Source organism: Carassius carassius, chromosome 13 (assembly GCF_963082965.1).
Source record: "Carassius carassius chromosome 13, fCarCar2.1, whole genome shotgun sequence".
NCBI classification, from domain to species: Eukaryota; Metazoa; Chordata; class Actinopteri; order Cypriniformes; family Cyprinidae; genus Carassius; species Carassius carassius.
The window spans coordinates 30,934,241-30,962,131 of record NC_081767.1 but is presented as its reverse complement, the minus strand read 5'-3'; the positions used below and the strand labels follow the sequence as shown (position 1 = coordinate 30,962,131).

General features: G+C 34.7%; 3 protein-coding genes across 4 annotated transcripts in view; 1 reads left to right on the top strand and 2 right to left on the bottom strand.

Annotated features, from left to right (window-relative positions):
- LOC132156337 (dnaJ homolog subfamily A member 2-like) overlaps window positions 1-590 on the top strand; it is an 11,413-nt gene extending 10,823 nt beyond the window's left edge. Inside the window, exon 9 of the mRNA XM_059565306.1 lies at window positions 1-590. This exon is cut by the window's left edge and continues 397 nt beyond it. The gene's annotated coding sequence lies outside the window, so the exon portion shown is untranslated.
- Window positions 591-12,625: 12,035 nt separating this feature from the next.
- Window positions 12,626-16,635, bottom strand: LOC132155731 (calumenin-B-like). The gene is made up of 7 exons (XM_059564448.1): window positions 16,519-16,635; window positions 14,592-14,821; window positions 14,317-14,510; window positions 13,958-14,124; window positions 13,529-13,589; window positions 13,200-13,399; window positions 12,626-13,121 (listed from the first exon to the last, which is right to left on the bottom strand). Exons 2-7 carry the CDS (start codon window positions 14,807-14,809, stop codon window positions 13,017-13,019), a joined length of 945 nt encoding a protein of 314 aa, XP_059420431.1. The 5' UTR covers window positions 14,810-14,821; window positions 16,519-16,635; the 3' UTR covers window positions 12,626-13,016.
- Window positions 16,636-17,656: 1,021 nt separating this feature from the next.
- On the bottom strand, window positions 17,657-26,609 carry LOC132155730 (U3 small nucleolar RNA-associated protein 15 homolog). Of its 2 annotated transcripts, none has more exons than XM_059564446.1 (13): window positions 26,444-26,609; window positions 26,095-26,215; window positions 25,840-25,932; window positions 24,099-24,283; window positions 23,772-23,950; window positions 23,016-23,141; window positions 22,663-22,798; window positions 22,465-22,546; window positions 22,204-22,359; window positions 21,377-21,478; window positions 21,158-21,291; window positions 18,247-18,305; window positions 17,657-18,097 (listed from the first exon to the last, which is right to left on the bottom strand). In XM_059564446.1, exons 2-13 carry the CDS (start codon window positions 26,182-26,184, stop codon window positions 17,883-17,885), a joined length of 1,557 nt encoding a protein of 518 aa, XP_059420429.1. In that variant the 5' UTR covers window positions 26,185-26,215; window positions 26,444-26,609; the 3' UTR covers window positions 17,657-17,882. The 2 variants fall into 2 exon arrangements, with proteins under 2 accessions (XP_059420429.1, XP_059420430.1); XM_059564447.1 differs by having other exon boundaries at window positions 26,095-26,231; window positions 26,461-26,607.
- Between the last annotated feature and the right edge of the window lie 1,282 nt (window positions 26,610-27,891).

Sequence of the window (27,891 nt, the reverse complement as noted above, 5' to 3'; positions counted from 1 at the left end):
GGCAAAGCAAAATAATTTATTCATCATTACTTCCTTCCCATTGTAGACTTTCACAGTATATATGTTCTCTAAATATATAAAAGTCAGTGTCTGTGGGGAGACAGACAGTTTAAGTTAAAATTAACAAGCGCACGCACAAAGTTGTTAAAGAACGAGGCATTGTGGAGTTTCAGGAGTTCAATAAAAAGTTCAAATGTGTTTCATTATACTTGCCAGTTATTCAGGCACTGTCAGTCATCTTGTACTGTTGTGCTGGTTTGTGTTTAATGGCAGGACAGAATAACATGCATGTGGGCAACACACTTTCTACGGAGATTAATACAAACCAAACCCAGAAGTGTTTTAATGTGCTTACTGTCTATGATAAAGGTATACGAGTCATGCAACTTATTATTTGCCAAAGAAACACCACAGTCTTCTTAAAAGATCAGCAGCCAATGTGTGCATGCATTGTAAGCACTATTATGAACCTATAGGGGGCGGCATTTATCGTTGGCAACTAGGAAAGTGTTTTAAATGTGAATACAAGTTGCTATAATTCAAACACAGCTACTTTTGTGCTCATACATCAATAAAGTGGATGAATGTTTTGACCGTGTGCTGTATGTTTGTAGAAATGGGGTTGAGTACGCACTATCGTCCTTCTTCAGTTTCTGTCATGCGTTGAGCTGTGGGCGCAAGGAGCTCTTTAAACCCAGCCGTATTCCTATAAAAACAAAACATTGTCAGACCAGTGCAACTTTCTTTTCTTTTTTTCAAATTACCCTTATTTAGTTTCAAACTTATGATTTTCTTACTCCACAAACAGAGAAATTTAGCAGTTTGTTGATGCTGCTCTGTTAAAAATGATGCTTTGGTAAATCAAATTATGACAGAAAAGATCAAAATTGTGAGATACTTAGTAATAATTATGAGATAAAAATGGTACAAATTATAAATTATTATAAGAAAAATATTTTTAGCAATTTGATTTATGCTTTTTTTTTCTCACTAGGTCGTTTTGAGAGTTTATCTCATAAATATGATCATTTATATGTGTGCTGTAAATATGATTATATGAAAATGTCAAATTGTCCCATTTTTATCTTATCATTTAGATTTATAATACTATAGACCTTTTATCTCATAATTTCAACTTTCGACTTCCTGTCACTTTCAACTAATTTTCGATTTTGATTGAATGTTGACAGAATTCTAATTTTAGGGTGAAGTACTCCTTTAAATGACATGAAACACCTGGTGATCACTGCCAGAATGAACTAGCCTAGCATAAGTGTGTATACGTTACCTCTCCCGTCTGGTCTGGAGAATGCAGGAGCGTTCTCTCCTCATCTGCTGGAGTTTCTCTCTTACTAAAGTTTTTTGTTGTTGCTCGTCCTCCTAGAACATTGAATCAACATTTACATCATGTCCACATAGAGGTGTCTGAAAGTATGTGCACATGAGGTGTGTACCTGTTGCAGTGTGTCGGTCAGATGTCTGAGTGTGTCTTCCTGCGTCAGACCCAACAAATCTTCATCTGCCTTCCGACTCTGGACAATAGCCAGTCGCTCTTGAACCTGAACAGGTTTGAAAAAGGTCAGAAAGCAAAGTATATGGCCTTTTTATTTAAATATTCAAAAAATAAATGCATGGAAGACCATTTCCAACAAACATGCACTGTTAAATCCTAATTAAGCAGACATTATGAGATATTAAAGGGATACTCCAACCCAAAATCAAAATGTCATTAATCACTTACTCCCATGTCGTTCCAAACCCGTAAAAGTTTGTTCGTCTTCGGAACACAATTTAACATATTTTGGATGAAAACCGGGAGGCTCGTGACTGTCCCATTGACTAAGTTACAGTGTCAAGATCTACAAAAGTATGCAAGATGTCATGAAAATGAAATGAAAGATGAACAGAGATTTTACGGGTTTGGAACGAAATTGTCATTAATCAATGAAAATTGATTAATGACAATTTTCATTTTGGGGTGAAAATTAATTAAGTCCATATTAAGTCCAAATTAATACATACTCTTTATTATAAGTGAAATTATAAGATAATAGCAATTAGTCAAAATTAAGATATAGCAATTCATTTTTAATTATTATGACATCAAAATTACAATGAATTCCTTATAACAGGAATTTAAATCTCATAATTTCAGCATGGTCATTTGCAACTTCATTTCTCAACATTTTACGTTTCACTTCATAATTATGAATTTTTTCATTATTTTGATTTAGAATTTCATATTTTATGTCATAATTATATGTTTTTGTCATTGTTTAGCAAAGCATGTTTTTGTGTGTGTGTGTGTGTGTGTGTGTGGCAGTGGGCTTCCATAAACACACCACATGTTTAAGATGCTACAGAAATGTCATGCATCATGAGTCTGCTCACTCTGAGTAGTTGTCTGTCTCGGTCTCGTTGCCAGCGTCGCTCTGCTCTCCACTGGATGTCCACTAAACAGCGCATCATTTCCTCCCCCTCACCTGCTCTCTCACAGATCTCCTCATTCCTCAGCTCCTGAAGCGATGCCTCGATCTCGTGTGTCTCACATGTTTGTGAGGGTTGTGTGTCTGGGAAATGAGCACTTGCTGGCCCTGTGTTAGTATCTGTTGTGTCAGTGTTTTGCAGCAGCCTTGGATCAGTGGGTGGAGTTTGGTCGAGCTGTAAGGTGTCACTGAATGTGAACTCTCCATCTCTTATGTCCTCCTGTTGCTGCCCAGCCTGAAGAAAACAATAACATCTGTTATATAATTATTCATTTATTCATTCACTCATTCATTAAGTTCCAGCTTTAAATGTTGGGTTTGGGCAGGGGGCTATAGAACTGACAATTATTAATTACTCATATAACTTACAGAACCCCTTAGGGGGAACTTGTAAAAAAAAAAAAATGAATAAATAAAATACTATTTTCTAAGAAAATACTAATATGATATTTTTACAAACCTACAATGAAATTGCTATCTTTTGGAAGTTTAGTGCTTTATTAGCATCTCAGGGGCACTTCAAGTACATATTTTATATCACAGGAATTCACAACAAAAAAGGTTGAAAACCACTGTTCTGTTGTCATTTATGGTATTTATTTATTTTAATAATTATTATAACTATTATAGAACTCTTAGTGGAAACTTAAGGGGGTTTGAGATATTGATAAGCATGCAAATAAAATAAGAAAATACTATTTTATAAAAAAGAAATACTAATATAAATATCTCACAAAGTAATAACGTGGAATTCATTCATTTTGAAAATTGAGTGCATTATTATCATCTCAGAGGAACTTCAAGTATTTCATATTTTATATTACAGAAGTTTAGAAGGTTGAGAACCTCTTATCAAACATTTCTTAATCTCATATATTATATATTACAAATTGTATGCAAATAGCAGAGAGCACTGAGACTATTATGTTGTCAAAAGTGAAGCTAGAGCTGGATAGTTTGAAGCGGTTGTCTTACTGTGATGAAGCATGAATGGTCTTCTTGGATCTGTGTCTTTCCTTTCACATTATCTGTGTGGTCTGAATGCATTTCTTCATATTGTTCACTTGGCTGCAGTGAGAAAGAGCTTATGTTCTCCCGCTGTGTGTAAATGTCACAGGTGTTCACAGTTGTGTCAGGAACGTGTGTGTTATCAGCTAAATCCTCCCGCATTACAATAGAGACGGCCTCTCCTTTCTGAGCCGATGTCTCTTCCTGCAGAATTAAGCCATTTTATGTATGAATGAAGAATTGGAGCAGATTTAAGACAGAAAGGTGCATATGTTTGTGTATGAACCTGAATGTATTTCTCTGCGTGGGCTGGTTTGCCCCAGGCCAGTGTGATCAGAGAGTTTTGTTTTTCCACTGAGATCTCCTGAGGGTCTCCTCTGCTCTTAATGTCTCCCTCTTTTCTCTCTCTGTCTCTGTCCCTCGTCTCCATCATGCTCTCTTCATCTCTTGGGTCTCTGACACACAGGATCTCTAAATATGGAGTATCTTCTTGATCTAAAGCCATGCCACAGCCTTCAAACACAAAAATGTTAATAAATGCATTCATCATAAAATATTAAACTGTTTTCAACATTAACAGTAAGAAGAACTGTTTCTTGAGCAGGAAATCAGCATATTAGAATAATTTCTGAAGGATCATGTGACATTGAAGTCTGGAGTAATGATGCTGAAAATTCAGCTGTCGTCGTCACAGGAACAAATTACATTTTAATATATTTAAAATAGAAAAGTTATTTTCAATTGTGATAATATTTCACATCATTACTGTTTTCACTGTATTTTTGATCAATAAATGCAGCCTTGGCAAGCATTAGAGAATTGTGTATATAATTAATGTTAAAACTTTTTCATATCCATGTTTAATGCTTCATTATATTAATAGTCTGGCATATGAATGTCATTCACCAGTGCAGAGTTCTTCTTCTTCACCATCTGACAGCTCTTCCTGTTCCTGTTCAGTCCTCTCTCTCTCCTGACAGAGACACAGGAAACAGTTGCTCACCTTGTATTCCTTTCAAATGATTATGAATAATCTCTATAAGCAAAGGTTCCTCAATGTTTGTTTTTTTTCTTTCTGTATATCAAGAGCCATTTCTCACTAGATAGGGTTTTGTGGCTATTATAAAAGTTCTTTGTGTTACACTATAGGTTCTGCAGATCATTCCATACACTTTTAAAAATAAAGGTTCTTTATTGGCACTGATGATTCCATGAAGAACCTTTAACATCCATGGAACCGTTCTATTGCACAAACGTTTCCTTATAGATTCTTTTGCTCTTAAGATCTTTCAAATGCTCTTCGCACTAAATTTTCTTTTTCTTTTTCAGAACTATTCATTGAAAGGTTCATTGGGGAACCAAAAATGGTCCGCTTTGAAACCTTTATTTTTAAGAGTAGTTTCTTCATATCTCTCCATACAGTAGATTGTAGGCATCTGTTAACAGCAAAAGAGAAGCCTCGCTGAAGATCTAGTGCATAAATGATTTTCTGAACAATCATGAAACACGACGGATCTAGTAATTTGTCCTTACAGTGTGAGCGTACACTGCACCGGTGCCTCTGCTGGCGTGCGCTGGTCCACGTGACTGCAAAACTACATGAAGGTTGTGGAAACTGGGTCTGTGAAGTTCGCTCTCATATTTGCGAAGCAAAGTCCAAAGACCCTCAGGGTCCTGAGAAGTGAAAGAGACATTATTGACACAATAAACCTCATCTGCTCTGCACACTGTCATGACACATTCAAAATGTTTGGTTTCCTTACTACTTTGCTTTTCATATTATTTGACTTTATTATTATAGTTGCATTTTCTATTTTAGCTTAGTCTCTCTAAATTGCACACTTAGACTTTTAGAATTACTACAGAATATACTATGGTTCTGTTCAAAATGTAGATACTTGCATACTGATTACTGCACAGTACATATATACTGTATATGCTGAGATTCACCAAATCTGGCAGAGAGTTTAAAACGGTCCAGGCCTCATCATCATGTGCTTGCGTCAGCTGGGTCAGCAAATGAGTGGCACATTCGCCCCATGAGACATCTCTCCCAGAACCCCCTGGAGCGAATGGTCTAGTATAAGAACCATGTGCTTCCTGTAGAGAGGCTTTAATCTGCTGCAGGCTCCACACACAGCTCTCTTCCACCATGTTTCCATGCATCACATCTGAAAGAAAGAAACGTATACAAACTTTAAAGAAAACCAGAGGCCTATCTTATAGCTGATGTGCTTCTAATACTAAGTTACTGGTCATTTTGGCTAGTTCACCCAAAAATGAAACCCACATCATATTAATTTGGAACAACATATCACTTTTGTGGAGTGGTGTTTGTGTTGTTTTTTATGTGAAGTTGATGTTTTTAACTGTTTTTCTGGATATTTCCCTCGAGGTCACTCAGGGAAAGCCTGTGCACGATCTCCACCAATCGTTTCCTTTCCTGCTCCTGACACAGAACCAAAAACTGCAGCACAGCCTGATGGGGAAACAAATATACAATTATTATAAAACTGAATATAACACAAGCATATGAGGTAAATATTTCAGCCTTTAAGTCAAGTTGGAATGATTTCATATTCGCATATGAATCTATGTATTTAGTTTAACTGGTTTTTGAGGAGATTAATTTTCCATGTTTTTTCCAAAATTTCCTATTATTCTTTGTTGGAGCATAAAAAGGATACAATACAGTATTTAGGGTTAGTACTTTTTTTCATATAAACATTGAATATTTTATTCAGCAAGGATGCATTCAATTGATCAAAAGTGACAATAGAAAGATTTATAATGTTACAAACAATTTATATGTCAAATAAATGCTGTTCTTTTGAACTTTCTTTTCATCATATATTCCTGAATAAAAATGTAATGTGGTTTCCACAAAAATATTGAACTGTTGAATTAATAAGAAATGCTTCCTAAGCAGCAAATCAGCACATTAGAAGGATTTCTGAAGGATCATGTGACACTGATGACTGCAGTAATGATGCTGAAAATTTATCTTTACATCACAGGAATAATTTACATTTTAAAATATATAGAAAACAATTATTTTAAATTGTAATAATATTTCACAATATTACTATTTTTACTATATTTTTGATCAAATAAAATGCCTTGCCGAGCACCAAACATGTTAATTGTTTTCCCCAACCCAAAATCTCTTATAACACAACGTACTGTAACTTCTGAACTCATGAATAGGAATTGAAGGACTTGAAGGCAGGAAATGTCATGTATCTGTGCGCACAGTACCTGTTGTGCGCCATTTCCTGTTTTCCACTGTTTTTTAGCAGTGGGATCCACATTTTCCTGGATCCAGATCCTGGTGAGATCCTGACTTTCTGAACCTCTCATATAAGGCCTAGAGAAAACAAAGATGGTTAGGATTCAAGCTTGCAGACTTCCGAGTGAAAATAGGTGGATGTGTCAGCATGTAATATTTTAAAAACTGATGATGTGTCCACTTCCCATATTTAACACACTCACCATCTGTCCCAGTGCTGTCTGGAGACCAGCAGCGCCGTGTAGGACTGATTCTCTCTCTCGGCTCTCCGCACAGCAACACACAAACTGAGATATATAACATGCAGAGCTTCCTTTCCCAATCTACAGGAGCAATAAGTCACATGTCATAATATGTTTAATATTACATATTCATATTGACATTAAAAAGTCATGCTTAATGTCAGTATATTAATGTCAAAGTTCTAGTTATGCATGCTTATTTATTATGTGCTGAAGGGAAGACGTACCTTTGAAGGCCACAATCTGTAAACGAGTTGCGTCTTAACACGTAACAAAGGTTTTTTTTTTTTTTTGGCAAAGACGCAAAATTATAAACGGTCTTCATCTATGGTGTGTTTTCTATCATGTGTCTGGTCTAAATCAACTTTATCTGAGATATATGAAACTTACTGATGCTTTAAGCCAATCACATGCGTTTATGAGAATTCATCAACTGATGAACACAACAGAATGACCTGTTCATGAGCGCGCTGATCGAGTCCTTCTCATCTTGATAATGTGACTCCAGCTCCGACAGGAAGATGACAGCGGACCAGGCCTGTTCCCTCGGTGCAGATGACCAAGCCTGATCTCTAGATTTAACACTCTCAGGACAGCCTCGCAAGACCACAGAACCACAGCTCCTGCCATATTCATCAAATAGAATTCATCATTTTACTTCAAGCCTTTATAAAACGGATTATAAAAGAGTCTTTTGGTAACACTTTACACTTTACTTAGGGTTCCATTAGTTAAATATAATTGTAACATTGCTTAATGCATTAACTAACAATGAGCAATACATTAATTATAGTATTTGTTAATTGTTAGTTCATATTAGCGGAAATCTATTTCATAATATTAACAGATAGTCCTACAGCATTTTGGATTTTCTTAATGTTTTAGTATATGCTGAAATTAACATTAATTAAATTCATCGTTAGTTCATGTTAAAGAATGCAGTTAACATAATAATTAAAACTTTATTCAAGTGTTACTAGTAATGCATCATGCCCTCATAATGCAACTTATAATGCATTATATGATCTCATGAATAACTGTAACCACTGTTAAAATACATTATAAAACGTATCTATTCATTGTTACAACTTTAGAAAGTTTAATGCATTGAAACACAACAAACAATCAAGTTCATATATATATATATAAAATTAAAAGAAAATAACTAGACAGAAAAAGAATAGAGACCGTAAGTGATAAAGGTCATTTTTAATAAATAAAAAGAAAACAAGGAGATAAAATAGAAATTGAATAGAGAGCGCTAGTGTTAGAGGGTCAAGTGCAGATGGAAGAGACGTGTTTTTAGCCATTTCTTGAAGATGACTGAGGAATTAGCTGCTCAGATTGAGCTGGGCAGGTTATTCCACCAGCAGGGAACAGTTAAGGTAAAAGTCAGTGTAAGATATACAGTAATGCATTATAACATACATAAAGAATCTCTTTATCATTCGTTATACATAAAGGCTTCAAGTTAAGGGTTTTTCTTACAGTGTAGATTTATAATTATATTTGGGTTAAAACATAAAAAATGTAAAGGTAGACTCAAAATGTAGCTACTGCACTTACAAATGCACAAATACCTGTAGCAACGGAGGGCCCCGGGAAGTCCACACACCTGAAGCCAGTCTCTGTGTCTGAAGGCCAGCTCTACACACACTCCTAATTCACACACACATTCAGTCTGATCCCACGCTGACATCAAGTTCCACCAAACAACACCTGCAATAATGTGCAAAAAGATCCTGTTAAACTGTACTGTGAAAGGGAGCTTTTATGAACTCCATTTAAGGAATATTTTTTACCATATTCATCCTGTAACATCTCTCTGTACACTCGCTCTCTGATGAGCTCATATTTGTAATACAGGAGCTGGAGGATGTCGGTAGTGCTGGTAAAGATGGTGCCCAGTCGCATGACACCGGCGATCCTCTGAGAAAGAGATGGTAGGACACTCCACACGCCGTCAAGAACGAGTCTAACAGAAAGCAGGATGAATATAAAGTCAATGCATTCAATGTGTTTGTGAGCAGCTGAATGAAAGTGTGTGTGTGTGTGTGTGTGTGTGTGTGTGTGTGTGTGTGTGTGTGTGTGTGTGTGTAAATAACCTGGTGCAAAGTCTCACGGCTCTGTTCTGAAGATACAAGATACTAAACTGCTCTGGATCCTGCTTCTAGAAAAAAATATTTAATAATAATCACAAAAGAGGCCCAAATATACTGTATTTAGCAGAGACCTTTCTCCAAAGTGATTAACAAATGAGTGAATGAGCTGAAACAGAGTGAAAAGCAAATTACCATAAACCATAAAATAAAAAAAAATACAATTATAACAATATATAATCAGCAATATAAATTAATATATTAGATATGGAATCATAATTATATTGTACTATATTATAAATAATTACATTATATTTTAGAGTGTTATGTGTGCTCATGTAATAGAATAGAATAGAATAGAAAAATATGACTTGGTTTTCTACCTGCTGTCGGGAGCTGAAGTTGATTGTTGAGGATTGTGTGTTTTGTTTATGACTGATTCTACCAGCCTTCAACATCTGGAGATCCCAGTACAGCTGTAGAAATTATAAGCTGTTCACATCTTTTTAATTTACAACAATATAACTTCACAATTTCAAATTCCAGCACCCAAAAGACCCAAAACAAAGATAACTATCTGACAAGATAAAAGTCCACAGTAAGAAAGAAAATAAAAATAAAAATTGTCCAGGGCATTTATTTTCAGGATCAAGTTCTCAAATCATTGTAAGATTAGTTCAAAGGAAAAATCTTATAGATATAATATATAACATGTTTATATTGCAATATAATGTATTATCTTAATTTAGATTTACTATAAATAAGAGAAAAAAATTATAGAATGAAGCAAAATATTATATGGAAATATAGATTAATTAAATAAATAAAAAATACCTCTTCTCTGTAGTCACGTTGTTTCTCCATCATGAGGAGAACATGCAGAACGCTTCTGGCTGGACATGACAAGCCTTCACTCTGACCTCTGACCTGAACACATCACACAAAACATTTTCTTTTTCTTTCTGCTTCTCTTTTCTGTCTCCTTCTCATTCATGAGCTACAGCAGGTCTTGTTTACCTGTGAAATAGCTCTCTTTGTGTCATCCAGGCTGGCGCTGATGAGGAAGACGCTCTCATAGAGGGAACAGATCACATCCACGCCGACCTCATCCTCCTCATGTACACCCATCGACTCACACACCAAGTGCAAACACTCTTCCATCCTACAAAAGACAAGGCACTTTGTGTAAGCTTGATTTCATTGTCCAAAATGCCTTGAAATGAAATTATTTTAATAAAAATGCACACATTGTATATACACTACACACAGCAAACATAATGACATGAGTTCTTGTCATACATCATAATCAAATTCAAACATAACAGATAGTCCTTATATAATTCAAACATGAAAAGAGAAAGTCTCTCACCTGTTCACTGAGTTTATCTTCATGAATGATGCATGATTGCAACAAAGCCACGTCTGTTGCTGAGGAAACCATTGGAGTCAGATTACAGAAGAAGACCTTCAGCACAGCGCTGCTCACACTTTCCCTCAGACACATTATAACACTTGGTCAGCAACCATACTTTCACAAACAATCACTAGAAAGCCTAGCTGAATCTGAGATACCTACTTATGATAGGCTTCATTTTCTATATGAACTTTTCTAGAAGAAATTGAATTTGAATAATTATTGTAACAGCAACCAATTATTGTACCACACACACACACGTAAAAATTTACTTAGAACATAGAATTTATGCAAAACCACTAGAAAATAGGCAACAAAAAAAGGCAGATTCAAGTCTAACATACAGAGAATATGAAGACACTCAACTGAAAGTCAAGAAAGAGATCATATACAGCAACACAAAACTCAGCATTCGAGGACACTACACAAGCAGAATTCTCCATTTTTCAAGGACAGTCATATCATTAAGCCTAAAGCCTTGGTTTCGGAGGCCAATTAACTGTCTGGCAACTATTCAGAAGGTTTCAAACCAGAAAACTGCATGATCTTAATTTAGATCCTCAGATTTCAGTAGCTGAAATTTATGTACAAAACATTCATGATGTCAATAACTTACAAACACATCTATGCACATTAACACTCGACTCAGGTCAATGGATCTGAAGAACATCTGGCAGTAGAATCAAACAACGCAGAAAGCTCAAACACATGTTAACGAGGACATTGCAACAAATTTAGATTACAGTAGCCCAGAAGAGTCTGTATCTAATCTAGATACAAGTAGTCAACATCTGAACCATCTTCTTGATCCGATCTCACAACAGACAGAAAGGTTTCTACAACACAGAGCCACATGAAACTAATGATAGGAGATGATAATAGGAGTGATACTCAACTCAGTGTTTGTATTGAGCTTGAGCACCAAATGAGCCTTTGAAAAATTGGAAAAGAACCGATTTGGCATCTGCAAGACAAACTGATGGGGGGAGTAATACAAGCTAAACCAAAATTTTAATGTTTGCTATGCATGTTGTCCTGCACCAATGGTGTCAGACAACCTGTGCCATTCCTACATATATAAATGTACATCACACACGGACATGTTTCCTTTGAATTGAAATTGCATGGCAACATACTGTACGATCTCAAATAAAATCTAATGATGACAAACAAGAAGACTGCCTGTGGTGTAGATAGTGCTACTGCAATTAAACTTGTGACTCAATTATGTGAATATTTAATATCAAAGTAATGGATAAACAGGTGCAATATGATTCAAAAAATAGTTTGGGCAAAAAAAAAAAAAGAAAAAAAAAAAAGCCAATCTGAAATGAAGTAAAAAATGACTAGATCACCTCTAGTGAAACTACAAAATGAGATTCATTTAAATCAGTTTTATTGAGAAAACAATCTCAGCTATAAGACAGTATTAACAATACCTGACCACAGCATGTTGAACAGTTCACATTCATGTATAAACATACACAAATTATACAATAGTGTTAGGAGAGAAGGTCATTTTCAGTCATGTACAAATTGCAGAGAGAGAAAAAAAAAAAAAGGTAAGAAAACCAAAAGTCTTGCATAATAACTCCAAAGCAGTTGAAGGAGATGGAAAAAAGGCACTTGAAGAAAGAACAGCTTTAATTTGTTGGTTCAGTCCATTAGTGAGAGCATTTCCTTTTCATAAAGCTCTCCATGACGGGTCACAGCGAGTGATGTACAATGGCCATTTAAGTCATAAATGAGAACCCAATCAGTTAATGGATCAATTTTGTGAACATATTTTATCTGTTGTTGTGTCTATGTTCCTTTGCAAATCAAAGAAAAATAAAACTGATAAAAAAAAATAAAAAAAAACAAGCCTTGAAACTCTGATATGTCCAATCCAGAACTTCTCGTTCGACATATTTTGAGCCAAAGTCAAAAAAAAAAAAAAAAATCCTTACTGAGCGTCATGTTCAATATCATACATCCTCTAGCTAAATGGAGATAAATACATACATGTAGTGGTTGCACAGCATTATATGTAAACTATTTTTCGAAATAATATAAGGTTATCTTTTTTTTTTTAGGGTGTATAAAAAATAAAATAAAAAATAAAAAGTTAATATAATGTGCAGTGTAAAAACAAAAGAGAGTGGTTCTTGCTTTCTACGGTGTCGGGTTACACACATGCCATTTTGCTGAATTAAAGGGGTTCATTTTAGTGCATTATAGGCTTTTAGACAAACCTCTACACAACACTTTGACAAGCTTCACAAGCTGACCTGAACACTACTTCAGTGCATGTGAAATCACATCTGATTCCAACGATGATGAGTGTTAGCCTATAAAAGATGTTCATGGAAAAAGTTAAAAAAAATGTATTTGATTGCGCTTGTAAATGCTTTTTAAACAATGTTCCACAATGTGGTATACTTGCAATTATAAAATAAATGGTTTGTTTTGCAATTTTTAAGTGCCAAGTTACCCAAATTAAAACTCATCATGTCGGACCAGAGCTTCTCCAAAATCTGTCACTTGACTCCCGACAAAGAAGTCATACTTATCCACAATTTCCTGCTTTGTGAGGCGTCCGTCCTATCATGGAAATAAAAGAAGAAAGTCAAGATAAAACATTTCTTACAAACCAGATCAATCATATTTCCATGCTTTTACCTGATCTGTGTCAGACTCATACAGCAAGTGTTGGGCCTCAACCTCTGCATGGTCGTACCCGGCGGGCAAGATCCAGTCACGGGTCTCGTCCTTATCCATACGGCCGTCTTTGTTTTGATCCCTGAACTCTCTAAACTGTTCTCTTTCGGTTTTCACCCACTCTGGTTCATTTGCCTCTCCAGTCTGACTGTACATATCACCTGACAAAACACAAAGACAAGGGCAACAGTGAGACAAAATCAATTCACTGAACAGGAAACTGATTTCGGTTTATTCCAGTCTTAAATACACACAAACACACTTGAAAAAAAAGAAACCATTTAATTTACCAATATATTCATCAATGTCGATGAAACCATCTCCGTTTTTATCAATGTCCTCCATAGCCTCCTGTAAACCAAATACACACAAAAACCTCCACAATCATGATCTTGAACCAGTCATTGTCATTATTAACACATATCATGTTGTCCAAATCCATTCGACTTTCTTTAAGGGACACAAAAGGACATTTAGCAGATTGCTGATGCATCAGTCTCCAAAAGAAACACTTTGCATGCGAGTGTAAATATACATGTATGTGTGTGTGCATCTACATGATTTATGAAATAGATATTGATATTCGGCCAATGACCTCTTTACAGATGAAAGTCTGCCATACGGGTCTGGAGCAACATGAGGGTGTGCAAACGATGACAAAAGATAACAGCAAAGGTATATGGAAGACGTTTTTTAGCATTATGATTGTGGAGACTTACCAGCAGTATGATTTCCTTCATGTAGTTAAACTCCTCTGGGTGAAGAAACGCTGTAAACTCTTCCTTATTGGCTCTCATGTCGCCATCATAATCAGCCATCTTGAAACGACGCTCATCTCTGGTCATCATCTGCCTGTAGTTAAAACTGATATTTGGATCCGCTTCATCTAAACACACAAACTCATTACGTTAGTCTGGATTTCCAGCTATTTACAGTAAACGTGATTTTTGACCGGACTTAAATCAGTTGTTTTCAGGTCATCATTAACGAGTGGATTTGATTTCAGTAGATGGTCGATCCAAAAGATCAAATTAGATTTATGTGCATTTAGATTAGATTTAACCTCATCCAAACGTACCAAGGATGTAGCCGAAGGTAACGTTCTTGTACTCCTCCCAGGAGACATAAGCGTCTGAGTTGTGATCGATAGCCTGCCACTGCCGTTCCATATCGTTATAGATCCATCGCTTCAGAGCGTTTTTGATCCACCGCGTCATCTCATCAAGAGTCACAAAGCCATCATGGTCCTCGTCAATCTTTTCTGCAATCTTACTGTAGAAAGAAAGAGAGAGAGTGATTGATTTGGGGAACTTTCTCAAGTGAAGAGCTCATCAGAATGTGGTGTGTTTTTACCCCAGTCTCTGTTTGCTCTCCTCTGGCGTGAGCTGGTTGAACGTCTTTGCCTCCTCTTGTCCAAGAAAAGCCTCATAGTTGAGGTTGAAGTTCTTTTCATCATCGTGCTCATTGTTGATGAGGGTGTCGTGATGGACACGTTCCTTTCTCCGCATGGGTTTGCTGGAGGACTGAAGAATGCAGAGGGCAGCGACCAACAACAACAGCAGCAGGTCCATCTTCTCTTACACAGTCAAAAAACAGCAGTAATATGTACACACACACACACGCATACACACACAGATTCAATTCTGTATGCATGCATGTTAATATATATATATATATACACACACAAACTATCATGATACTAGTGTAATAAAGTGTTATATATCGCATTTTTTGAAGGAATATTCCCATATAACATAACACTGCATATAAGCAGAGGTGGGTAGAGTACCCAAAAACTGTACTCAAGTAAAAGTACTTCTAGAAATATTTACTCAAGTAAAAGTAAAAGTACTAGTCTTGAATAGTTACTTGAGTAAGAGTAAAAGAGTATCGGATAAAAAAATCTACTCAAGTAGTTAGTTACTAATTACTTTGGGTCATATATACTGAGCCTATTTTTATTTAGATATATAGATAAAATGCATGTAATGTATGTGTGTGTGTGTATAAATGTATATATTTCATCAGCCATTACTCCAATTTATGTAATTTATTATAAAACCCTGTCTGTTTACTTAAGTAACAGATATAGGTGTCATGCCATAAAATATTTAATACGACTGACTTTATATTAAATGTGAATTTAACATTGAAAGTTAATGTGATATAAATATTGCTACTAATCTTTCATTGTTCAGAAAGAGAGCAAATAACATTTACATTATTAAAGATCATTTTCACTCACAGTCTAGAGTTCAATCACTTTCAGAAACTCCCAATAAAATCACTGAAACTGTTAACACTGTGAAATCAATATCTTAATTAAAGATTCGTACACACATCTGCACTTTGTTGTTTCTGACGAGAGAATTCGCCAGAAAGAGGTATTCAGTCAGTGAGTGAGTGAAGGAAGCACCGGCATTTTAGCGATGACTCATCGGAACACCTCTGATTGGCCAATGCTTTAATAAGCTCAAAAGAATCATGTGTGATTTGTTATAATGCGCAGTGCTGTAAAAACACATCTATCTCTTGACTCCCCTCTGTTATAAGCCACACACGTACAACAAACTAATGTCACAGTGGTATCGTGTACTGTAATCGAATGTAGCCCAAGTTATTACCTGTTAAACAGTAGACAGCACACGCGGTGTTCATCTAATAAGGATCTCCATCGCAAGCAATGGCCTTTGCAGATTTGCTTTCAATTCAGTGCAGTTCCATAGCCACGTTTTCAACGCTGCTGATGTTAAACGTTACAACTCTGAGTGAACCACTTCAGACGCTCAGCGCGTGCGGCAGGGAACTGAACGACTCATTCAAACTGATTCATGAACCAATTCACTCGTTTGCCAATTGGTTTGATCAAGCCTTTGAACAGAATTGACTCAAAAGAATGAATCATTCGCGAATGGGCATCGCTCATTACCCAGAGAAAAGTAGACGGCGCGTTTGGAATAAACTGAAGCATTTATAACATTTATTGCATTAAGATAAAGTAACGAGAGGAGCGTCGCCCACAGTAACGAAGTAAAAGTACAGATTTTTCCCCAAAAATTTACTCAAGTAATAGTATAAAGTACCCATCTTTAAATATACTCCGAAAAGTATTAGTTACCCCAAAAAATTACTCAAGTAAACGTAACGAAGTAAATGTAACTCGTTACTACCCACCTCTGCATATAAGAGACTATACTCACACTTATACAACATAACACTGCATATAAGAGAATATATGAATTAACGGTTTCATGTTTTATTGCAAAATTGGAATTATACCTGGTGAATTTAGCAGGGTTTCACACCGCCCGGCTGATCTCAATAACTCTGGATGTCAAATTAGTTTGGTAGACGCTTCCTTTGTATGGCCCTCTCAACTGACCAATCAGATTGGAGATAACGCTCAACCCTAGTTTAACGGACTAATCAGTATAGACATATTGTTATGTCTATGCTAATCAGATTTAGAATTGCACTCAGGACCACCGCCCGTGCAGACTGAGCCGCTTGGCGATTGGTCCACTTCCATCCAACGTGAGTATGTCATTGGTTTAGGCCTGGCACGTCATCAAGGCTCATCTAATACAAGTTTGATTACTTCAAGTAATCAAACTTCTATTAAACAAAGGATTGTAATAAAAAAAATTAAAAAGATGAGTGCCTTAAAACTCTAAATTGTTTGCTATATATATATATATATATATAGTTTAATTTATATTTTTTATATTTCTGTATTTATTATTAATAATGATATACATTGATATATAACTTATGTAAAGCGGTTTAATAAAAGTAAAATTAAAAAAATCTTACTGCATATCTTAACATAAGCGAATAATATAAATCTAAGGCTTATAAAATTCTTTTTTTTTTAGTTGCCTTGTTTCAACATCCTATTTTACTACTGACTATAATGTGAAGATAATAAATGGACCTTAAAAGTATTTTAAAACTTAACACAGACTTAATACATCATTAAATAACAATAATAATAATTCATTTAAAGTTTATTTGTATAGCACTTTTTACTATACCGACAAAAGCAACTTTACAGAAAATAATAATAATAATAACAATAGTAGGGATCAGAAATTTTAACCGCCCCCCATATTTTTTATCCATATGGTTACATTTGGTACTTGATTATACACTATAATAAATTTTAAGTTATAATATACAAGTCATATTGTGCTAACTTCTGTGAGACACTGAATGATTGTCCGATTAGTCCTTTGCCAAAACCACATCCTCAAACAGACAGGTAATGCATACACATGATTATTGACATGCAGATTGGCTAACACAATCACGTTTCAGTGATACTGGTCAAGAAAGACAAAAAAAAACAACTGCAATTGTAATTGACTTTTTTTTAATTAATAGTATTATTACAGAAAGAAATAACAAACCAAAACACATAGATTAGAAGATTTTATGATAAGAATGTACAAAATACAGTTTCAAATTCTGCAAACATCAGCAGAAACGGATGACACACTGAAACAATGATTATTCAGTGACATTGGGCAACATTTTCCCCACAGCTGCCTCTCATGTGTGTTTCCTTCCGTTTACCCTTTCATTTTTTCCCCACACCAATGTCCAGCATGTTTCGGTTGTGTCACCAGTGTTTTGTAATGAGTCTCAGGCGGCTTGTAGCTGTGGCCCTTGATCTACTGGAAGGGCAGCGAGGGCCGCAACCTCTTTTCTGGGGGTGAGGGATGCGAAAAGTGTGTCCAGGATTCCTAAGACCTGTAGAAGCTCTTGCTGAAGTTCTTCTTCTCGACCCAACACCTCCATAAGACGCTGCAGCAGCCGCTCGACTACAGGTGACTGGTGAAGAACCTGCCGATACAGATCTACACACACACACACACACACACACACACACACGTTTAATATGTGGAAAACCTTTGAAAACCAGAACAAAACAATACGATTTCACAAGCAGCAGTTCACTTCTTCATTCCCATTTGCTTACGTGCAGTTAATACAATACGAAACTCACCAAGCACAATATCCCCAACCATGAGCAGAGGCCGAGAAAAGCGTGGGTCAAAGATGTGCCTGAAAAACAACACACAAAAATGCCCTTTACCTTAATTTCAGATCAAGTCACTAACACAAACTCTCAACCGCAACACTCAACACTGCTCAAGAATTTCCCAGTGCTTTAATCATTCCAAGAAGTTCAGTTTTTTCACAACAATTAAATGGAATATGCATTTCACAGAATAATAACAGTGCTGAAAGTCTTTTAAGTGTAAATCCCACACAGCCAATTATTAAATAATATGCAAATAAACATAAAATGCATATTAAATGTATTTTAATAAAAAAATTACAATTCAATTTTAATTCAACATTTTATATATATATATATATATATATATATATATATATATATATATATATATATATATATATATATTAATTAGGAAATGTGCTATATCAATTATTAAAATTATAATTATATAAATATATATATATATATATATATATATATATATATATGTGTGTATGTATGAATGTGCAAATTTACAATTACAATGATACAATAATTATATATATATATATATATATATATATATATATATATATAGTACAGACCAAAAGTTTTGAAACATTACTATATTTTTAATGTTTTTGAAAGAAGTTTCTTCTGCTCATCAAGCCTGCATTTATTTGATCAAAAATACAGAAAAAAAAAATAATATTGTGATATATTATTACAATTTAAAATAATTGTTTTTTATATATATATATAGTAAAAAAATATATATATAAAAAAAAAAAAAGCTGTTTTTAAAATATAAATATTTTGTAATAATATACACTACTGGTCAGTAATTTTTTTTTCTTTCTTTTTTTTTTTTTTTAAATAAAATCAATACTTTTATTCAGCAAGGATGTGTTAAATTGATAAAAAGTGATAGTAAAGAAAATATATTATTAGAATATATATTATTATTTATTTTTTAATAAATGCAGTTCTTTTTAACCTTTTATTCATCAAATATATTAGACAGCAGAACTGTTTCCAACACTCATAATAAATCAGAATATTAGAATGATTTCTAAATGATCATGTGATAGACTGGATGTTACATGTGACACTGAAGGCTGCAGTAATGATGCTGAAAATTCAGCTTTGCATCACAGGAATAAATTATTTTTTTAAAAGTATATTCAAATAGAAAACTATTATTTTAAGTTGTAATAATATTTCACAATATTACGTTTTTTTCTGTATTTTTGATCAAATAAATGCAGGCTTGATGAGCAGAAGAAACTTCTTTCAAAAACAAATAGTAATGTTTCCAAACTTTTGGTCTGTACTGTATATATATATATATATATATATATATATATACTATTAAATTTCCTTTAAGACTTTTGCACTGTAGAGTTTTATGATAATTAAGCACATTGTAATTGTAAATTTGCACATTCATACATACACACATACACACATACACACATACATATATATATATATATATATATGTGTGTATGTATGAATGTGCAAATTTACAATTACAATGATACAATAATTATATATATATATATATATATATATATATATATATATATAGTACAGACCAAAAGTTTTGAAACATTACTATATTTTTAATGTTTTTGAAAGAAGTTTCTTCTGCTCATCAAGCCTGCATTTATTTGATCAAAAATACAGAAAAAAAAATAATATTGTGATATATTATTACAATTTAAAATAATTGTTTTTTATATATATATATATAGTAAAAAAAAATATATATAAAAAAAAAAAAAGCTGTTTTTAAAATATAAATATTTTGTAATAATATACACTACTGGTCAGTAATTTTTTTTTCTTTCTTTTTTTTTTTTTTTAAATAAAATCAATACTTTTATTCAGCAAGGATGTGTTAAATTGATAAAAAGTGATAGTAAAGAAAATATATTATTAGAATATATATTATTATTTATTTTTTAATAAATGCAGTTCTTTTTAACCTTTTATTCATCAAATATATTAGACAGCAGAACTGTTTCCAACACTCATAATAAATCAGAATATTAGAATGATTTCTAAATGATCATGTGATAGACTGGATGTTACATGTGACACTGAAGGCTGCAGTAATGATGCTGAAAATTCAGCTTTGCATCACAGGAATAAATTATTTTTTTAAAAGTATATTCAAATAGAAAACTATTATTTTAAGTTGTAATAATATTTCACAATATTACGTTTTTTTCTGTATTTTTGATCAAATAAATGCAGGCTTGATGAGCAGAAGAAACTTCTTTCAAAAACAAATAGTAATGTTTCCAAACTTTTGGTCTGTACTGTATATATATATATATATATATACTATTAAATTTCCTTTAAGACTTTTGCACTGTAGAGTTTTATGATAATTAAGCACATTTTCAGTAAATTATCATTACTGAAATGTGAAAGATATCATTTAAAATGTAAATATACACATGGCAGTAATTGTTATATAAAAATATTATTATATACTATAACAGTAATCATCATCAGTGAGAATAATGAGAACAAAACTCAAAACATGAAAAGCATTTAAAAATGTCAAAACTATACTCTTTTTGCCTTCATGCAAATTATATATTGTTTTTATCTTTAAATGTTTTTAAAGTGAAACATAACCCATTCACCCAAACACAGTTTGAGAAATCCAAGCAAATAGGAAAATTTTGTAATCTTGGAAAATTGCATAATCTTTTCCTACTTTAAGTCCTCGAGAATGATTTCTGATGAGGCTGTACTACATCTGTATATTTACTTTATTATTTTACTTTTTCTAAAGCGTTCATAAATTTCCCCCTCCGACTGTTTATGAGCCATTGTGTTTTGTATGGGAGTCTGAAGTCATAAGACTCGTGTGTGTCGGAAAAGATGAGTTACTCACTTGAGAAGGAAGTTGAGGATCTTGGTTAAGCTCTCTTCATTTCGTCCTGCGAGAGCATTTTTCAGAGTTCCTCTGCGGTTGAGCTCTATGATAACCGCTACGGTCACCTCTGGTTTACTGGTGCGTGTCCATGTCTGTCAAACATGCACACACATATATCTTCATCTGAACAGTCACAGCATACATCAAACTGCATTATATCCACACAAGTGTGTTTACCTGCAGAGCTGTGTCCAGCGCTTTGGACACCTGAAAGCTTTTCAGCTGTTTGTCATATTTCCGTAGATATTGCTTCACTGGTTTACTGACCAAGAAATCATCCTAAAAAGACATGAAAAGATTGTAAGACACAACTGAAGAAAACAATGCAGCAAAAACAAAGCACACACGTTCATTCAAACAGTCTCATATGAAAATACAAGACTCCGTAAAAAGGGCTATGGCTTAAAAGTAAATTCTTATTTTATGAAGATATCTTAATTTATATAGTTTACATTTGATTATAGCTGTAGAATAGCTATATCAAAAACCAATTTTAGCTGAAATGTTAGCAAATAAGAAATTGAATTAAAATAATTCAAATTAATTGATTCAAAGCAAACAAAAATATAAAATAAAAATCACCTGTTTGGCCACATATTTCTTGTAAAATGTTAGCAAACAAGAGATTTAATTAAAATAAACAAATTCATACATTAAAATAAAAATCATGTTTTGTAAGAAGGCTCTTGTGAAATGTTAGCAAACAAGAAATGTAATTAAATAATTCACTGATCCATTCATTCAGAGAAGTAAAATAAAAAAAAAAAAAAAAAAAAAAAAAAATCACGTTTGGGCACAAAGCTCTTGTGAAATGTGAGCAAATAAAAAATGTAATTAAAAATCATTGATTCATTCATTCAGGAAAAAAAGTAAAATAAAACAAAATAAAAATCTCATGTTTGGACACAAAGTTCTTGTGAAATGTTAGCAAATAAAAAATGGAATGAATCAAAATCTATTGATTCGTTCGTCCAGAAAAAAGTAAAACCAAACAAACCAGTCACCTGTCTGGGCGTAAAGTTCTTCCCCTTGACAAAGACCCGGTATGACGGACCCCGTCGCCTTCGACTAGTTGACGTCTCTTTGTCTTTTTTGTGTTTCCTGTGTCTGACACTCAACACGCCATTGGTCATCCCCACAGCAAGCACTTCATCATCAGGCTAGAGGAGAACCACAATGAGCAACACTTCAATTCAAGTGCATATGAAAAAAAACATTATAAGTTCATATTTAGAGATTTCTTTGTGTAAATAAACTAAACGTACCGCAACAGCCATACTTAGGATAGATGCATCACAGTCGAAATTATGTACAACCTTATAAGAGGAGTTATACACTTTGACATGCCTAAAATGAAAAGCATCCAAAACAAATAAATCCAACTTTCTCACAACAGATTCACAAAAATAAGCACTTTGTAGCATTTTATACTTTATAGCTATGGCTCACACATGTAGACATACCTGTCCAGTGATCCTGTGAGCAGTTTGTTTCCTACAGAACTCAGACATGCACACGTAACTGTTTTGTGATGATTCTTAAGAGAAACAAGCTCCTGTCCGCCTTTCAACAGGTCCCAAATTTTCACATAGCGCCCTCCTGTAACACATACACCAACTTATTTCAACCATTTGTTAGAAAAGCCCCATTCAATCAAGCGGTCATAACATAGCACACTAGATGACATCTGCATTAATGCACCAAGTCTACAGTATTTGTCTGCATTATGAGCTATGAGAAGAAATGGTTGCAAGGAGTTCTAAGCATTACTGATCACTGTGTGGTTAAATTAAATTAAATAACTAGTGTTGTTCACCTGTGGACACCAGCAGGGCTTCTGACGGATATAATAGCACACACTCCACAGGATGACCGTGCTGCATGGTCATCACACTGCTTCCTGACCGCATGTCAAACACTTTCACTGTGTGATCATACGAACCTGCAACAGAGACAACCGGCATTCAGGACAAACTACTGTACAAAAGATAACCTTTACATTTATAAAACTATATACTTATTCATTTTAAATGTACACTATCATTTAAGTTTGGGTTGGTCAATTATTCTTTTTTTTTGTTTTTGATATAACTGTTATGAAATATTTAAAATGGTGTATTTTTATGTGCATTTTAATTTTATTTCTGCCAAAATTAAACCTACAGGTCTGGCTAAGTGAATAGAGGTAATATGATCATATGCGACCCTGGAGCACAAAAACAGTCTTAAGTCGCTGATATTGCCGTATATTTTTAGCAATATCCCCCCCCCCCCCCCCCCCAAAAAAAAAACTTTAAATAAATCAAAACATAATTTTTGATTAGTAATCTGCATTGCTAAGAATTCATTTGGACAACTTCAAAGGTGATTCTCTCAGTATTTAGATTTTTTTTTGCATCCTTAGATTCCAGATTTTCAAATAGTTGTATCTCGGCCAAATATTGTCCGATCCTAATAAACCATACATCAATGGAAAGCTTATTTATTCAGCTTTTATAATGTTTCATAATGTTTCAGCTTTCATAATGTTGAGCTGAAAAATGATGAGCTGATGAGAATTAAAGGTGGTTACCTGTGACAAACAGATCTGGGTTGAGTTTGCTGGGGGCGAGAGCTCTGATATAGTCTGTGTGTTCAGTTACTGAGCTGAGCTCAACAGCACTGGGAACGTCCCACACACGGCACGTCAGGTCATCAGACCCCGACACCACACGAAACCCATCAGACAGGAACGAGGTCACGTGTACCGCTCTGCACATTTGAGACAGCAGAAAAGACACCCTTACGACAACAGAACTGCTGACAGAGCTGCTTTACAAGGGGAAATATGTGATTTGAGAGATTATTTAAAGTTACTGAATACATTATTTATTAGCAATTATTTCATGCCAGGTCATACTTGGAGTGTCCTGTGAATTGCCTGAGAGCCACTCGGCCGCTGATGTCAAACAGACGGATGAGACCCTCTTCACTTCCTGCCACTAAAAGCTTCCCGTCGCCTCTGAAGCTCCCTCCATACGCTGTATCCCGAAAACGTGTGAAGCTCCGTATGGGCTCTTGAGAGTGAAGTCCATATACGTGGATCTGATGCAGAACATTATCATCAACATATTGCATGCAAGTGAATCTCACAAAAACAAGTGCATGTTATATTTCACACAAAAAAACAAGACAAATATTGCTTGATGGAAATAAAGCTGGTTTTAAGAACCAAATTTTCCCATTAAATCATCTGCACTGTAATGCATACAAATATTTGACTTATTTGTACCTCTGATTATATATTATCAATAAAGGTTTTAATTGGATATAAGTAATGTTTACTGCATTGCTGTATTTACTTCCTCTATTCCCTTTTTCTAAAAATTACAAATGTAACAGAACTATTTAGTATTATTATTATTTATATTTTACATACACTGTATACAACTAATATATATATATATATATATATATATAGAGGGATGCACCGGTTGACCGGCCATAAATCGGAACCGGACAGTTTTTGCTTAAAAGCGATCGGCAATCGGCCGGTTTTTGGTCTTTTTTCGGCCGATTTTTCCGGAAGTGCGCTCGCGTGCACAGACTACATTTTAATCGTTCGCTATGTCATTTGTGTGGAAGAGTATTTCGAAATCTGTGCGCAGGACACAGGCAGCCAATCAGTACTGGAAATGCAGAGTTTGATGTCTGAGGCACAGATAGCAGGAAGCGAACAGCCGTTGGCGTACTGGCGCACAAATAAGAGCTCCTTTTCTGCGAGCACTAAAGCTGCGCGAGCGTATACTGTACCGGTCCGCACCCTGAACACGAGTAGACCGTGAAGAGATGTTCAGATCAACTTCTCACGTGTTGGATGAGAAACGAAACAGACCAACTGTGTTGATTGTGTTGTTTGGATTGCAGAACTATCCAATGTAGGCTACTTACTGTGCAGTTACTGCCGTTAATTTCAGATGGTTACAGTTATTGTTTTCAATAGCCAAAAGCAAGTTTGGCCTATTAAATACCAAATATCTTGTTTATGCACACTTTTCTTCTTTCTTGTTTGTTGCTTAAAAGCAAAAAAAAAAAATCGTAAATCGGTATCGGAATCGGCCAGTTTGCTTGTAAAAAAATCTGTATCGGCCATGAAAAATCATGATCGGCACATCCCTATATATATATATATATATATATTAAATTAAGCCATTCTTATATGCAATAAGAAGCTACTTTTTTATGTCTTTATCTTAATAGATGGTTTTATTTAAAAAAGGAGCTTTACACACAACCTTATCAGAGCTAATGATAATGACCTGTATTGCTATGCATTTATGTAGTCTTGATTTGGGTGTGTACAGTGGTTTTACGTTTAAATGGGTTGTAAATCTAGTTCAAGTAAATATTGAATATACACGCCATAGTCAACTTTTATCAGCTAATTTCACAACAACATAAATGTGGCTAGTAAAAATGCTGTGTGGCTACTAGTAACTTTGGAAAATCACTAGCCACATTGGCTACTAAGCAAAACATTTAATGTCAAGCCCTGGATACAACCACAAAGAAAAAAAAGCTTTATACGCCACTTTGAATAAAAGTAAAAATAAATACATGCATTTGTCAATATGAAAGAGAAAAATGATAAATGGACTCACTCTGGTGGAGGCGGTGACGGCATAATTGTGAGGTGTGAGAGGAGAGAAGTCAATCTTTGTTACAGCACCAAACTCTTTCATTTGCACGGGAGACTAAAAGACAAACGCAGACTGTCAGTGCATATAAATACTGAAAAACTTGTTAAAATGTTGACTAATCAGAACACATAAGATATACACTTTCCATCGAACACATAAATGATAAACAAAATCTTTTGATGTTGAAAAGACATTATGTGTCAACACATCTCAAACCTTGTAATTCTTCCAGTACAACGTGTCCTCTGTTACTTTCTCTCCGAGTTTAGGGAGGAACTGAACTTTGGTGGGTTTAAATGAAGCCATCTCAGATAAGAACACTGATCCCTCTGAGGACCTGCAATATCACAACACTTCAATAAAATATAACAACACTACAGGTGACTCCAGCATTCATGCGCTCATAATGCATACAACAGAACCAATAGAAGACATCCTCACGTTATACTAAATAAGCTCAAAGCACAGGTTCACAGACTTCAGATCTCTGAATAAATCAGAACTGGTTAGGTTTGTTTTCAATAAGCAAGATCTTTTAATCTAAATATTATAAGGTATATCTTACCTTATTATTGTTTCCACCGATTTTTTTAAAATAATTGTTTGATTATTTGTTCTTAACGTTACAGATTAGAAAACATGAGCAAAAATCACGTTGATACTACAGCCGCATGGAGGCCGCCATTTTGTGACGTCACATTTCCGGTTTGGAACAAACTTTGCACACGTGATCCCCGACAAACTAAGAGTAGCTATTTTGCTGGCTTCTTGGTGAACGTTTGCTAAATGTACACATACACGCGACAGCAACTGATTAAATACGTTTTCTTCGCTTTCTTACTGATGACATTTTTCCAAACAGGACTTGATTTCCCCGAGAAAGTATCTTGAGCCTGGAAACTAAAATATAAATAAACATAAATAATAAAATAATAAAAAATAAAAATAAAATAAACATGATAAATAATGTATATAAATATATATATACAGGTCCTTCTCAAAAAATTAGCATATTGTGATAAAGTTCATTATTTTCCATAATGTAATGATAAAAATTCAACTTTCATATATTTTAGATTCATTGCACACCAACTGAAATATTTCAGGTCTTTTATTGTTTTAATACTGATGATTTTGGCATACAGCTCATGAAAACCCAAAATTCCTATCTCAAAAAATTAGCATATTTCATCCGACCAATAAAAGAAAAGTGTTTTTAATACAAAAAAAGTCAACCTTCAAATAATTATGTTCAGTTATGCACTCAATACTTGGTCGGGAATCCTTTTGCAGAAATGACTGCTTTAATGCGGCGTGGCATGGAGGCAATCAGCCTGTGGCACTGCTGAGGTGTTATGGAGGCCCAGGATGCTTCGATAGCGGCCTTAAGCTCATCCAGAGTTTTGGGTCTTGCATCTCTCAACTTTCTCTTCACAATATCCCACAGATTCTCTATGGGGTTCAGGTCAGGAGAGTTTGCAGGCCAACTGAGCACAGTAATACCATGGTCAGTAAACCATTTACCAGTGTTTTTGGCACTGTGAGCAGGTGCCAGGTCGTGCTGAAAAACGAAATCTTCATCTCCATAAAGCTTTTCAGCAGATGGAAGCATGAAGTGCTCCAAAATCTCCTGATAGCTAGCTGCATTGACCCTGCCCTTGATAAAACACAGTGGACCAACACCAGCAGCTGACATGGCACCCCAGACCATCACTGACTGTGGGTACTTGACACTGGACTTCAGGCATTTTGGCACTTCCTTCTCCCCAGTCTTCCTCCAGACTCTGGCACCTTGATTTCCGAATGACATGCAAAATTTGCTTTCATCCGAAAAAAGTACTTTGGACCACTGAGCAACAGTCCAGTGCCGCTGTTTCTGGTTCAAAAGTGGCTTGACCTGGGGAATGTGGCACCTGTAGCCCATTTCCTGCACACGCCTGTGCACGATGGCTCTGGATGTTTCTACTCCAGACTCAGTCCACTGCTTCCGCAGGTCCCCCAAGGTCTGGAATC